At 42.9% G+C, this 15610-nt stretch overlaps 1 protein-coding gene across 2 annotated transcripts; it reads left to right on the top strand.

Moving 5' to 3' along the window:
• The first annotated feature begins 1051 nt into the window (after positions 1–1051).
• LOC113576961 (cholinesterase-like) lies at positions 1052–14644 on the top strand. 2 transcript variants are annotated; one of them, XM_027009360.2, is made up of 5 exons: positions 1052–1231; positions 7041–7147; positions 8104–9639; positions 10300–10457; positions 12820–14644. In XM_027009360.2, the coding sequence occupies exons 3-5, from the start codon at positions 8117–8119 to the stop codon at positions 12945–12947; spliced, it is 1809 nt and encodes a 602-aa protein (XP_026865161.2). In that variant the 5' UTR covers positions 1052–1231; positions 7041–7147; positions 8104–8116; the 3' UTR covers positions 12948–14644. The 2 variants fall into 2 exon arrangements, with proteins under 2 accessions (XP_026865161.2, XP_026865163.2); XM_027009362.2 differs by lacking the exon at positions 7041–7147.
• The last annotated feature ends 966 nt before the right edge of the window (positions 14645–15610 follow it).

Here is a 15610-nt window from a genome sequence, read left to right as displayed (position 1 = left end):
GTCTCTGGTTTTTGATCCCTGTTTGTTCTGTTCTCATAATCTGGATTTTCCTGTTTTGGCCTGTGCCTGTAATTTTGACTATTCTCAGGATTCCCAATAGTAGCCTGCTTGTCCCTATTTTGCTCTGCCTGTCTTACACTTTACACCTTGTCTTACCGCTTGCATATTCTGCCATCTGTACCAATCTCCATTCTGAGTGCCCGTTTTGATGGGAGAGAAGGCAAGAAACGAACACAGACACACAGCAGGAAGCAGAAGCTTATCCTATAATATTTTAGCTCCTAACGTGCGCAGTGGACATTTATTTTCATTTATGCTCTGGTGAAGTTATTTTTCCTATTTAAAAACATTGTAAGATAATCTTTATCAAATAAATTAAAGAAATACACAAGCATGAAATTGACACATATATTGCATGTACCAAATGTTTGCACATCAGGCCTGTGCAATATTTAAACTGCCATCCGGGGAATAAACAAATGCAATGAACAGGAAATCAACACAGCATAGGGGATTAAACAGTAACGCCACATGAACAAGTGAGAAATAAGATAGTTTTCCTCTACATTGTGCTACACAGAAGGGCTTCTCCATCTAGTCCTTAGAGGCCCCTCATACAGTCTTTTTTGTTATGTTCTCTTTCCTAAAACACTCGAGGTTTCTCCAGCCCCTAATTACCGGAAGAAGGTGTGTTCAGAGCAGGCGGCAAATAATCATGTGGACAGGCTTGCCCCGAAAGTTTGCAATATGATGTGGTACGATATTCAGCGGTAAGAAACATTTGTCAGGACCTAAAAACATGGTTTATATCTTTACTGAAATAATTTCAGCCATACCCATAACCACGAATCTCCTCTTTTTCTTTATACTGATTAAAATGATCAGAGTTACTGATTCTGATCACAGTTCTCAGGTTTATGTAGCAGCCTTGTTTCATCACGTAAGTAGAGGTGATGTATTTTAAAAGGTTTTAAGTGAATATACAAGCAGTCATCACCACATCCCGAATTCATAACAGGACCCCGAATTCATACAACGCAAACGTCCCATCCAACCCTCGCGAGGTTTTCCCCAACTTTGACAGAAGAGCAGATGGCACAAATCGCTGCTATAGAAACATAAGCAAATGTAGCAGCTGTCCGCCGTTAATATATCCGTGAATAGCATATTACGTTTCCTGCCGCGCTAGAAGAACCAAACAAAACAAAGAGCAGAGGCAAGATAGAAAAGGGTAAGTGCCGTGTGTTTCGTGTTTTTTTTTTTTTTTCGACACAGTGTTTCAATTTCGGTATCCACAAGCCATTGATCGCACCCATATATACCCTTTTATAGTCCGAATAACATCTTACGTTTCTGAAACCACTTACGCCTTTTAAAGGGGTTGATTCGAACGAGGTCTATTTATACGCAGCGAAATGATTGCCACCCCATTAATCCGACTGCGTTTGGAGGCGTCTATATATTTAGATATAAGCATGCTTAATTGTTCACGGCCTTTTATGCAACATTTACACGGCCATCCCATGGATTCCCTTTTGTCGCGATTCTTTCCTGGGAATCTCCCATTTGCGTCATCGGGCTCTCAGTAGTTTCACCACATTCAGGTTAGCCGTTATCAGGTCATTTCAAGTTCCTTATAAGGATTCGTGAGGGCAGTTTTATTTAGCCACTGTTGTCCTCATAATTTTTCTTTTTACGAAAGAAGTGCATTGCGTTTTATATTGTTCTCTAGAACGCCATGCCCTACAAAGTGAGCACCTTCACTATAACTTGTGTCGCCCTATAACTTGCTTTGCGTGTCTGTGGTTTGCTTAGATTAGTAAAATTTCACGGTTTACTCCTGTTTTTACAACGTTTTCAAATACATGAAAGAAATTTGACAGCCCCCCACGTGAGATGTAGCCTATCAGCAGGATTGCTGTTGCAGTCTTTATCTCTTTATAAAGCAGGGGTTGGACTGCATCTGTACTGTTGGCCCGGCGTGTGCCGTAGAAACGCTGGCAGTTCAAATAGACGCCAGTAGGAACCATTGAGACCAGCTGGGCTGGGTCAGTAGCTGCCACTGGATCACTTGTCTAGACTTTCAGAGGCATGGTGCACTCAGAGTGCACAGGTCTCATAGTATTTTCAGCTCACTGCAACTACTGATCCTCTGTTACTTGATAGGTGATTCAGAAGCATTACTCTTGGTATCTCCTGTGTGTGAACATTCGAATGACCAGAATGACTGGTTCCTCTTGTAGTCTTCTATCTCATTCACAGGTGCTTATAAATACACTTTAGGATGAAGCAGATGCATTTATAATTACAAGCCTGTTTGTATATACCAAGGTAATTGTGCAATGATTTGTTAAAGAGCACATGTACCAGGTCATGTGATGCCTGTAGGTCTGTCAGAGAGCTAAGCAGCTGAGAGTCTGGGGCCATCTATGCTTCCAATAATACGTGCTGGTCATAAACCCTTGCACTTGGGCAAGCCACTGGGACAAATCTAGATTAGGCAACAGTACAGGCTGTGACTTGTTTATTGTTGATGTAATTACATTTAGCCTGGTGTGTGTGTGTGTGTGTGTGTGTGTGTGTGTGTGTACCTGTGTGCACCTGTGTGCATGTATGCTATGTTCAGGGGTTTGAAAGGACATTTCAAAACCAACAACAGGTGATTCAGAAACATTACAGTTGCCACTAGAGCTGTGTGCGTGTGCGTGTGTGTGTGTGTGTGCGCGCGTGTGTGTGTGCGTGCGCACGTGTTTGATTATTTGTTAAAAGACAGGCATGCACTGTCTCTCAGTAGCTGAACTTTTGCAGACAGACATCTAATTTGATATATATCCACTGGCCAGACTTTAGAATATCACCTGGATGCCTCTCTCTCTCTCTCTCTCTCTCTCTCTCTCTCTCTCTCTCTCTCTCTCTCTCCTACTGTTTAATTTCATTGGTTTCCACAATGTTGTGACACAATGCCTTATAACTGTCTTTAGCTTTTTACATTTTATATCTTCTGTTTTAAGTATTTTAATTCTCATTTATAAATGCCAATATAGACTTGCATTGGTATGAATATGATCCTTTTATTGTAATCTGAGACCCACGGTACCGATTATCTTATACAATATCCCATTTCCATGAGTTCTCCACTGCTATGGTTCAGGAAACGTGACTACATCACAGTGCCCCATTTTAACATTCCAACTATTCCATGGTGATTTCCCATAAAAAGCCATACTGTTTTGCTGTTGCACCAAGCTGCATAGATCAAACAGTCAGAAGGATTGTTTTGAAATTGTCAACACAAAAGACACATAATAAATTATGAGCGATCTGTACTCTGCAATGGCTAGATAAAATCGCTTCTAAATGGAGTTGTGATGACCGAGCCCTGGGAGATGGCTCACGCCTCCCCTCCTAGTTGATATGACCCTTAGCCATGACTCCTCATCTCCTCCCAGTTCTCCATGACTCCTGCACTCCCCTCTTGGGCCACCCTACAACAGCAAGCATCCACCTCCCAACTAGTCAGATCAGTCAGTAAAGGGTTTGGAGGCCTTTCCCCTTTCTTGTGTTTTGCAAACCATAATTCATTGGCTTCAGGCATGGTCTGCACTTGAAAATTCCTGCTTGCTGCAACTGGTGTTTGAGACACCAAGCAAAGGCAGACCCAGGCCTTAACCCATGTAAATAATCTTTCAGTTTGATTTCTGGGAGTACAGATGAAGCCTAGAACCCCAGAGAATGTGATCAATTTTGTCCTCTTTTTGAAAAATATGATTGTTAATTGTGATTAACAACAGCACGCTCTGCTGGGATGCTCAAAATGTGCTTGAGATTTTCTTCTCTTTTGAGGGAAAAAAAAAAAATGCTCACACAGTGTGCATGGGGACAGGCTGGTGGTTGAGCACGCTCAGTACACCCCCGCCTGAAGTCGCCGTGATCTGTCAGAATGCTCCCACTGTCTGTACCACTGCTTATGACTATCTCCTGAACTTTCCTTCTGGTCAGATAGTCTGTGCTTCATATAAGACTTCCAAAAAGAATAATCTGTGTTGGCTAAATAGGTGTTATTGCTATCACAATGGAACATTAGCATGGACTTCTAATACATTTCCATCAAACTATATTGAACTATATTTGATATTAAAGTATATATTTAAGTCTGTACTTTCCTAAGTGTGTCAGATTTAGTTTGATCCACTTAATAAAAGAGCTTCAGCACATTCGCTTAAGGTTGCTTCCCAAATGAGCTGTAGCCTGCTTGATGTGATAACCAGCGGGTTTATGGTAAAAGCGATGATCCGAGAGGCATGGCACATGCTGTGGCTGTATGGAAGCACTGAGGGACGATCTCCACCTCTTAGGCACTGACCAGCTCTGGGGGTTTGTTCTCACTGATTTATTTTTAAGCACCTCTCTTCTGTATGCAGGGCTCATCTGAATGGGGTTATTTCCAGGGTTTGTGAGAGTGTGTCTTTGGCAGTGTTAGTACCAGAACTGGGGTATTACCAGAGTCTGTTGGCAGACTGGTGGCAGACTGGTGGCAGACTGGTGGCAGACTGGTGGCAGACTGGTGGCAGCAGTGCCATGCTATGATTGCGTACTGAATAATGGCTCAGCTGGAACTGCTGGCACATTCGCAGTGTGTGTCTTGCTGCCGGACTGGGTACTTTACAAGGTCATGCCAGTATAACGGGTTCGATTCTCTCTGTCTGTCTGTCTGTCTGTCTGTCTGTCTGTCTGTCTCTCTCGCTCTGTCACTCTCTTTCCTTTTCTCTTTCCCTGGGCATGCATTAACCTTGGACAGGGATGTTTGTTCCCCGAAACAGGGACAGATAGTGTTGTTAGTACTAGCTCATTTGTTCTGATAGCACTGGGGCCCCTATGCTGATGAGAGGGCCAATTCTGACAGAACTTCCTTCTCCTGATGTGTCAGTTTCACTTCACACATTGGCACATTATTTTATCTGGGCTGTTGGGCTTAGAGATCAACACCGCAAGGCTCCGGGCCGGCCTTTGAAGACACTTGAATCATCTCTGTGCTCTCTCAGAATACAAATGCCATTATTTTAGTGCCAGTAAACAGGTGCCCTGGTGCTTCGCACACTGAATCCTTATTAGCTCAGCCTGGTGTTAAATTGCAGAGAGGGTTATGTTACTTGTGTACATACATCCTAATGTACATGACGGCTAATAATAAGCTGAATAATGATCAGCTCACACCGTGGACAGTATCGTTTTTCAGTCACTTCTCAGCATTTTTGCCCATACTCTATTCTTTTACTCCCTAAAGAAAAACTTGTGATGAAATACTGTGAATTTTCAGTATGCGCTTTACTAAAACCATTTCCAAGGCCGACGGCCGCGTTGTCCCCCATCTCTGGAAAAAAAAAAACGACCAAGGTAAGTGAAAAATAAAAGTAGGCCAAAAAGCAAAAGAGCACCTTTTGTGTTCCCGCAGCGGGGCCTTTGTGTTTCCTGCGTGACTCACTCAGAAAGTTTGTACTAGTTTCAGAAGCTGAATAATGTGTCGTCGATGAGTGAGTGGCGGAGATGACATCAGTGTCGAGAATCTGAGCGCAGGTCTACACTGGATGTTGATCCAAGGATGGGTTGCATGCCACCAATCACAGCTCTCCACTTGGAACTCCAGAACCAAACAGCAGATTGCGTGGGGGTCTCGGACAGAAGTGTCCGTGACGTCCGCAGCTGTTATTAACGACTTCTTGACCATGGAGATAGTCACCGGACTATGGCCGGCAGAATTATTTCCGAGAGAGAATCCTCACTCTCGGTTCTGTGGATGCCAAACACGTGTGGGCAGATCTTTGGAGTTGTTGTGCACCCACACTGGGCCAATATTGATTGAAAAGGCGAGCATGCAGATTTGATGAGTATGTAGGATTCTCATTAGCATTTTATGAAATGGCATCACAAGCATACTGACAAGGGCCCCGTTTCCAAATACCATCGCAGCATGATGACCATAAAGAATGGGAGAGACTGGTGTTGTTAGTTTACGTGTCCGTCGGTAGCACCTCAGCCTTGCCTTATTCACCCAGTGCATTTATGATCTACTAATTGTTGTCTGGTCACTCGATGATCTACCAATATTAAACTGGACATTAAATGGATTTTTACATAAATTCTGTAAAACTGTGCAGTGTGAATATTGTTGGAGATGGGAAGGTCAACCCGATTCTCTTTGGGGACTTGCGCCGAATGATTAGACGTGTAGGGAGAGAGAAATGAGCTGAGAAGGGCAGAGGGAACCTCTCTGTTCTTCTGAGTCTCCCACGACACAGTCTCAACCAGCCTCAGTGTGTGAGTGTTGTTAAAACAGAGTTTCCCAGAGAAGTGTGCTTTGAGTGTAGGGGTGTGTGTGTGTGTGAGTGAGTAAGTGTGAGAGAATGAGAGAGAGAAGTGGGTGATTGAAAAACAAATGTGCCTATAGTCTTGATCTGGAGGGACTAAATGGAAGAAAGAAGATTGGAGGGAGAACTGGCCTTATCTTTTTTTCCTTTTGATGCAACATACACCAGAGATTAGCAAATTCTGTTTATGCAGATGTGGGTCTAAAGAACACGTTAAAAGCCCTTTGGGACACGGTGACATTTTACGTGCCATTTCTGTGCACCCGATGCTCATGATACGATAATAACGCTGCTGTCTGTCTGATAAAGCAGTCATTAAATGTTCGAGTGGCATTTGTCCCAGCGGTCATCTCTTTACATTGCAGAGCCTGAGCCTCATGGTGTCAAACCATCACCATCGTTTTATTTATTTATTTACTTGTTTGTTTAAATTCTTATGTGTGTTTCATGAATAATGATATGAGCAATGCATGTCAAAGCTTAGAAATTGAATATAACCTAATGGGAAACACAACAGACGCTCACTCTTTCTTTCCCTGAAGGTTTCTGCTTTGGGGTTCCATCCGTCACGCATGAAATTGCTGGGCTGGTGGTCTCCTTACGTTTGGGGAGTTTGTCACACTTAAGATGACTAAAATGGACTTGAGTGCTTTCTATGACCTTGCATCTTTTTAGAGAGAAAATGCCTGGATCAGAGGCGCATACCTTCCCGACAGAGATTATTCTCCCTTGTAAAATGAAAGCAGAGACAAGCAATTGCTGGTGATCCAGCCTGTGTACAGGTTAGTTCAGTCCATACTAATGCTCTCACTAAATGCCTGCAAAGATTTCATGGATTTCATGCAGCCTGGCAGAAGTAGATGTTTCAATTGATTTTGAGCACGTTTTATTGTTCCTGTATTTTACCTTCTCTAATGCACTCGACACAGCTTGTGAAGGGCATGATAACAGCCTGATGAGGGCAAATGATGGAAAAAATGTGTAAATGGAGTCCTCAGGACTGGTATTAAAAATCACTGAGTTACGGAGGCCAACCATCCGCTTTAGTAATAATAAGAGGGCTTCACTTAATCATATTTTATCATAGAATCAACTGAAAGTAGGAATTCCCTTATAGCCGCTACGCTAGTTAGAGGCCTAATGAGGGTTTGATGAGATTTCAAGGGAGAAAATAAAGTCAGTTATTAATTTAGCATGTCACAAACTCTCAATGCACCTGTCCAAAATGCCATCACACTGCCTTTAGAAAAAGCTTCAGCATGGCTTACATTGCATTTGCCAAAACTGTGTTCATTTTCACAAGCACAGGAATTATCAACCTTTTGGACTGTCTTATGCAGACCATATTATTCAAGCAGGATTAACCCATTATCACAACAATCAATAAGGGCTTCTAATTTTGGAAATTGATCCCCCCGCGGCAGTTGAGTAATCGGGGATAGTGCTCTCCACTCCAGAGACGGGGTAGCTGGGCCGACTCTTGCTGACTGAGTCACTGAGAGCGTTTTGATCGTCTCTGCCTTCCACTCCATTGGGTCTCAGTTGTACCTAAGATGTCATTAATGGCTACCTGTCTGTGTGTGTTTCACCTAGCCTGTGCTATAGCTGTTGCGTAACAAGTATTAAAACGCAGTGTCACAGAGGAAAATGTTCTAATCTAGTGGCATCGCTTCCGGTGTTACAAAACATTGTGTGACTCCATGCTGTTCTTCTTTCTTCTTTCTTTTTGTCAAATCAGACAAGAAGACACCATGGTGAGACATTGTGTCAGCATCTCACTATGGCTCTTGGCTTTTCTGTTGCTCCATCCAGCAGCAGGGCAGGATGAACTGGTGGTGTCCACAAGCAAGGGAAAAGTCCGTGGGGTAAGGCTCCCTGTGCCTGGCAGCAATGGCTCTGTGGTGGCCTTTCTGGGAATTCCCTATGCGAAGCCCCCTGTGGGTGTGCTCCGTTTCAGTCGCCCAGAGCCTGCTGTGGAGTGGGGTAGCATCCGAAACACGACCAGCTTTTCTAATTCCTGCCTGCAGTACGTGGACGCAACATTCCCAGGCTTTGCTGGGGCTGAGATGTGGAATCCCAACACCAGGCTCAGCGAGGACTGCCTTTACTTAAATGTATGGACTCCTAGCAGACTTCAGGACCCCAGCCAGCCCTTGGTCCCTGTCATGGTATGGATCTATGGAGGCAGTTTCTCCACAGGCACCGCCTCCTTGGACGTGTATGATGGACGGTACCTCAGCCAACTGGAGCAGGTCGTGGTGGTTTCCATGAACTACAGGGTGGGAGCCCTGGGCTTTCTGGCTCTCCCAGGCAGTGAGGTTGTCCGAGGCAATGCAGGCCTGTTTGACCAAAGGCTGGCTCTGAGCTGGGTCACAGAGAATATTGCAGCCTTCGGGGGAGACCCATCCTCCGTGACTCTTTTTGGGGAGAGCGCTGGCGCAGGGTCTGTCGGGCACCACGTGCTTTCCTCCGGCAGCCACGGTCTGTTCAGTCGCGCGGTCCTACAGAGCGGCACCCCAAATGCTGCCTGGGCAGCTGTGGAGGCAGCTGAGGCCTGGAACCGCTCCTTGACCCTTGCCCAGCTTCTGGGCTGCCCGCTTGGGCCTTCTCCCGATGAAGGGCTGGCCTGCCTACAGGCTGCAGATCCAGAGAAGATCATTGCGCTCCAGTTCGATGTAGTCCGTGACTCCATGATTATAAGTGTGCCCTTCCCTCCGACAGTGGACGGTGACTTCCTTCCGGACATGCCTGATGTCTTGATCCAGTCCGGACATTTTTTGAAGACCAATCTTCTGTTAGGCCTGAATAAGAATGAAGGCCCCTACTTTCTGATATATGGTGCCAGGGGCTTTAGTATCCACCACCAGAGCTTGATTAGCAGAGAGCAGTTCTACCAGGGGGTCGCCAACAGCCTCCCAGACTTCAGTGAGATGGCGCAGGAGGCCGCCGCCTTCCAGTACACAGACTGGACAGATGAGCTGAGTGGGCAAAAGAACAGAGATTCCCTGGGCTGGTTGGTCGGAGACCGCTACTTCTCCTGTCCTTTGCTCGACTTTGCCCGCAAGTACGTGGAGCACGGAGGCAATGTCCGACTGTACCTGTTTGGCCATCGCTCCAGCTCCAACTCCTGGCCTGAGTGGATGGGGGTGATGCATGGGGATGAGATCGAGTTTGTGTTCGGGATTCCTAATAACCATTCTCTTGGCTACACCGAGCAGGAAGTTGCCATAAGCAAGAAGATGATGAGCCACTGGGCAAACTTTGCTAAGACTGGGTGAGTATGAATTCCACATATTTAATGTTCCTAAAATATTTTATTTAATGCTTATTTATTTATGAATGAAATCTCCTGAAATAAGAGTCAGATTTTACTTTTGGGATTACATTTTTTTTTTAATGATCTGGAGATGTTTAATCTATTCAAACAAAAGATGAAAAACACAATGTTAAAATGTGGTCATGACAAAACAATTCATTATATCAACTCACTTTATTAACAAAATCATCTAACTTCTGCCAGGAGACAAATATATTACTTAGAGATAGTAAACCAGGAAGGCAATAAGGGCACATTGTATCTAAAAGCACCTATAACAAACTGAGGGCCACACTGTGATGTCTGTATTTTGCAATGGAACTGAGTGACTGTGAATGACTTTGCATGCTTAATGAAGTCAGCTGCTCACATTCGTGTTCTTTGTTTCCGGAGTTTGGGTTTCGACGCCCTTGGACTTAGAAGGCCATGAGCTGTTCTTTAAAGAAGCATGTAAACGTCTTGGCTATTGAATAGTTTCATTGATTCCATCTGATGGCTGTTTTGCTTAAGTGCCGTAATGTATCGATGTAACTCTGTACATAAAATGACATTTGGGCTGTTTTTCTGCTGCTTGTTTTGTTTTTATTTCCTTTTTTATTTTTATTTTTTGGTTTTCAGGGATCCGAGTGTTGACGGATGGGCATGGCCGCCCTTCACCGTGGAGCAGCAGGAGTATGTCACGCTGGATGGCCGGCCCCCGCAAGCTCTCAGGATGCTCCGAGCCCAGCAGTGCAAGTTCTGGGACAGCTTCCTACCTAAACTACAGCACGTCACTGGTGAGGGCGTCAGCTAAGGCAGAGGGAGTGGGAAAGAGAGGACGTGTGCGCACGCACACACACACACACACACACACACACACACACACACATTTCACTCCCACACACAGATCAAGCACTGCACACTGAATACGCTTACAGAAGCCTCGTATCCACCCTTAGACCCTTCAGTGTCATTCTGTCTTTGGATAGCTCTGCCTGCCCCGTCACACCTCGGCATTAAAAGGTGCTTCTGTGGTGAGGCTGTTCGTGGTAGGGCTGCCCTCCTCGGCTGCCTCTGTCTTCGTGATCCTGGACCTTGACGGCGGGCTGTAGGAGACTCCGGTTGTGCAAGGTCGACCCCTGCCTCAGAGCGTGATGCTTATTAGGGCATGAACAACACCTGCACTCTGCTTAGTGTGCTTATTATGCAGACACGAGCCATAGCCCTTGTGGTTTTGAAGATGGAAAATTATGTATCCCATGTTTTTAAATGTTTCGACTTGAGATTTCCATGTATTTTGAGATATCAGGTCAGGCTGTTTGGATGTTCAACTATTCAGCCAACTAGAAGTCACTGAAAATAATAAGCAGTACTCTGGGCAGAAAACGAACGTGCAAGGTCTCTTGGTCGAGGATTACGTCATATTCGAAGCAACATATGGCTTTTCCAGGAAAACGTGACTCTTTGTGAACTGGAAAGGAAGCCTTTCACTATAGTTAGCTTGATCATTTAAACCATATGAAAAAAATGTGATGCTCTTCTGCTATTTGCTACCCAGGACTGGAGGCTGTGAGCCCTATGTGCTGTACTGAGAGACAGAGGGAAACGTTATTCTAAGAGCTTTATGCTGAGAGTTGTTGCTTGCACATTAAAAGGGCTGCAGCAATCGCCACAATTCCTCTTGTAAGCCTTGGATGCTATTTTAGAAGCAACTTTTTAGATATCGTTGCACCTTAAACCAATGAAACTTGTTTTGTGCTTTTATCAGGATTTGGAGGTCTTTGCAAGGTGGTGTTTAATAGTACACTGGATTGGAATGCTTGAGATGTAAGCTAAAGGAGGAGTACAGCTGCAGTTCCAGGCAGTGCAATCTTAGGGACCAGAATTGAATTTGACACTGAGATGGAATGAATCAATTCTGTTTTGCGCTTTGGTGAACAACTGCACACAGCTTTGCTTGAATGAGCTTCGTCGTCTTTATTTATTAGAACACACATACAGTTCAGGCTCACACGCACGCGCACACACACACACACACACACGTAAACTGACCAAACCTCCACCATGAAAATAATCCAGCAATAAGGAATGCCTCTACCTCAAGAGATCAATTGATGGTGTAGTATTACGGTACATTCTGCAATAAGAAGATAGAATAATAGTAATACATCTTTATATAATTTTAAAGCATGTTCACAAAGACTTTTACAACATGATGAAACTAAAACAGATTATGAAACTGAAAAAAAGACAATAAAATTTGATAGATTTCAAATAAAATGTACTATATACGACACTGTATCGCATGTGAATGCAACTGTGCATAATACAGTCGGTATAAGTTTTATACATCATATACACTGTTCATTGCTGGTATTGCTTTATCTCTCTTTCTCACTTTCTGTCTCAGCGTGGAACACAGAGAAGAGTAGCATTCTGTTGCTAGGCAATTGATAATTCCTAACACCTATCAGTGTTGCTTCACTTCCTAGTGGAACTAAAAATGTAACATCATAGTTTCCTTCCAAATATCACTAATTCACCTACAGAAATTGCAATGCAAACTTTACCATTACTATGGGATATTTAGTGTATCTGTCTCACTGCATTACATGTACAGTGTTATTTGATGTACTACAGCATGGAACAAAAGACAACTAATGAAATGAAACTTCTGAGCAGCATGCATCTGACTTTTAAAGGCCACTGTAAAATGATAGATCGGCAATCATCATCACTGACTTGCTGGAGTCTTAAAGACATCTGAAAATTGTTCCTACTGGCCGCTGCTAGAAAACGTTTCCTACACACCTTCTGGTTGACACCTTAAGAGCAGTGTGTGAATATTGTATGGCCAAGACTATAACCTTGAGAAACAAGGCTTGGTTGGGAAAGGATAGTAGATCTGGGCAGTGTGGCTGTGAATGATGCATGCACAGTTAGTTGTGCACGGAGAGAAAAACAGTGTGTGAAAGGGCTTTAGTCCTGTGGTACATACGGGTGTTACCATAGCAATTAAGTTACAGAGAAATATGCAGGCAATTCAAATGAGGACTTGCTGATTGTGTGGCTTTCTGGTCTTTATTCTTTTTTTTTTTTTAAATAATCTTTTTTCTTTACTCTCCTTTCTGTTACTCCTCTCTCCTCTCCTCGGTACAGTGAGTATTGATGAAGTGGAGCTACAGTGGAAGAGTCAGTTTCATCGCTGGCTTTCTTACATGCTGGACTGGAAGAATCGATTTAATGACTACAGCTCAGTGAAAAAGCAGCAGTGTGCGAACCTTTAACGTGGCCATGCTTTTCTTCGTCAGCCCTGGCTAGTGTGCTTTACAAGTCAATAAGACCACAAAAGCCAATGCGTGCGCAGGCCAGGGAACTCTCTGTATTCTTGTGTATGATCCGACTACAGGCATACATGCATCTTTTTAAGTATGTGCCTTGTTTTTCTCCAGTCGCACAATCAATAGGCCTCAAGCAAGACTTGTTTTTTTGCTTGGCAAGTGGGTCAGATGTTGCAGAGTTTATAATGGAACGTTTTCTTATTTTTCTTTTTAACATTTATTTTAAACTCTTTACATTTATGATACATGTACTTATTGATTCCTTTGTACATATTGCTTTGAGTGAGAAATGAATTTCACAAACTGTATATGTGAGTTGGTTTTTGTTTTTTTTTAAGTTGCAGTGTATTCTCTTGGTTGTTTTGTGTGATGAGGAACAGACATGCATTCCTTTTCAGTTTTCACTTTTTTATGTTCTTTTTAGTTTAGTGTAAAGACAATTAAAAGAGCCAGTGTAGGGTAGTCATGTGCCATTGCAATCAAACCTACCCCCTTTCTCCCACAGAGGAGGAGAACATTCCAGTCGATTTGTTTCTGTTAAATGCCACAGATAAGGGTTATGTTCTACAGTTAACCAACACAACACTCCTACAGGGCCACTACTACAGGCATTTTTGTCCTATAAATAGCTTGTATGAGAAGTTTTGAGAGAATATGGTGCTCATTTTATCAAATTATCTCTAGAAATGAACAAAATTTAAAAGTGGTCCAAATACATGGACTAATAGACTAAATTTGACTTTTATTCTGCCATTCTGCCATGGCATTCTAAATCACAACAGAAGCCATTACTTTGACTGACAGGCTCTGATGCTACACACTGCCACTGACGTTATATAAAGTGACAAATTAGACTTAAAGTTTATTTATGTCATGCAAGTTTTAGTCATTAAACCGACTTTATGTCAAGCCATCACGTGACGGTACGTACATTAAGTGGTTGTGTGAACAACAAAAGCTTTGAGCTTTGGCAGCTCTTGGCTTTAGCCACTCCACCACTGGTGTTGTTATGGTGATATGTTTTCTCTTTCCTCCCTTTGGTGGCATTTTTATGAATGTCACTTCCAGACACCATGATAAAAGCATTTAACCTTATATGGAAGTTTTGGGATGTCATTTGCTAATTCATAGTTGCAATGAAGACAGAGCAGTGACCACACCCATGGGATGATATTATGGAGCCGCTGGGAGTGTGCTCATAGATAAATTAAACCCTCACTGAGGGGAAGGTGTACAAAGCCCCGGGGCATGGGTGTAACCCGGAATGAAGGGTGGATGCATAAAGATTATATGGAAAGTGAGATGCACAGGGGTATAGTCCCCTAACGAGATGGCAGTGTGACAGAGAGTGTCACTCAGGTGACTGCTTTGACCAGAGATCTGGCTCTCTGGTCTGGTGGTCATAGTGCACCTTTACCACATGGAAGTCCTGATAAATTGTCTGCTTGTCCTACACATTGGCAGAGGGGTAGCTGTTTTAAAAAGGAGAGTTTTTTGTTTTGTTTTGTTTCCATGTTATTTTCTACTGTGCCAGATGTATGCCAAAATGTATATATCTAAAACTTCCTCTATCTATCTATCTATCTATCTATCTATCTATCTATCTATCTATCTATCTATCTATCTATCTATCTATCTATCTATCTATCTATCTATCTATCTATCTATCTATCTATCTATCTATCTATCTATCTATCTATCTATCTATCTATCTATCTAGCATCAATATATTTGATATATTTTGATATCTGCATCACTCACACACACACACACACACAAACACAAACAGACAGACTTTTCTTTTAAGCACTCACACTTTATTTGGGCATGAGATTGGTTTTGTAATTTAGAAGATGGCAATATGGTAGTGGCCCTTAAACTTTATACCATCTGTTAATCACTGCAATTGTTTTTAAAGAATCACTGATGTTGTGTACCCAATCATTCTGTGCTGAAGTATGTTAATTTGTAAATGTGTTTGAACCTATACATGTTGTAATGTTCTTACTTGTAGTGTTAATAATACACTTAATATGAGATTAAGTGCATGATCATACAAAGCGCATATCTGATTAAAATGTATGCGTATATAAACGTCCAAGCTGTTTGCTGTTGTATTTTAGCCTGGAATACTGTGGTAGAGATTTTGTGTGTGTGTGCGTGTGCGTGTGTGTGTGTGTGTTCGTTCGTTCGTGCATGCCTAAAATTGTTTGCCCACCCTCCGGTTCATATTTGGCTGAGAGGAGTGTTTGGTGTGTGGTAGTGTGAGCTTATTGGTCGAACAGATGGAGTATGGGCCTTAAATGCCAAAGCTGTTCATTTGTACGCTAATCATTTAGGAATGCTTCATGTGTGACCTTTTAGAAATGGTTTGGTGGAGGATGACTTTTGGCTTTCTTCCAGACAAAAGGGACAACAAGAAGAGAGAAGCAAAAAGAACAAGAAAAAAAATATACTTTGTAATAGGATCTGACCTTTTTATTACATTAATGACATTGCAGTATAATTTAAGAAAATATTTGATGTTTCTAAATATACTCACAATGAAATAAATAACTAGCTATTTTCTTGCTCTGCAGTGTTTTCTTAGCCTGTGTTTATGGTTGTGT

Source organism: Electrophorus electricus, chromosome 4 (assembly GCF_013358815.1).
Source record: "Electrophorus electricus isolate fEleEle1 chromosome 4, fEleEle1.pri, whole genome shotgun sequence".
NCBI lineage: Eukaryota > Metazoa > Chordata > Actinopteri > Gymnotiformes > Gymnotidae > Electrophorus > Electrophorus electricus.
This window is presented reverse-complemented; position numbering and strand designations above follow the sequence as displayed.

Coding starts and splice junctions, on each gene's coding strand:
- LOC113576961 (XM_027009362.2), top strand. CDS start 8,117: ATGGTGAGACATTGTGTCAGCATCTCACTATGGCTCTTGGCTTTTCTG. Junction 9,640..10,299: donor GCAAACTTTGCTAAGACTGG/GTGAGTATGAAT, acceptor TTTGGTTTTCAG/GGATCCGAGTGTTGACGGAT. Junction 10,458..12,819: donor TAAACTACAGCACGTCACTG/GTGAGGGCGTCA, acceptor TCCTCGGTACAG/TGAGTATTGATGAAGTGGAG.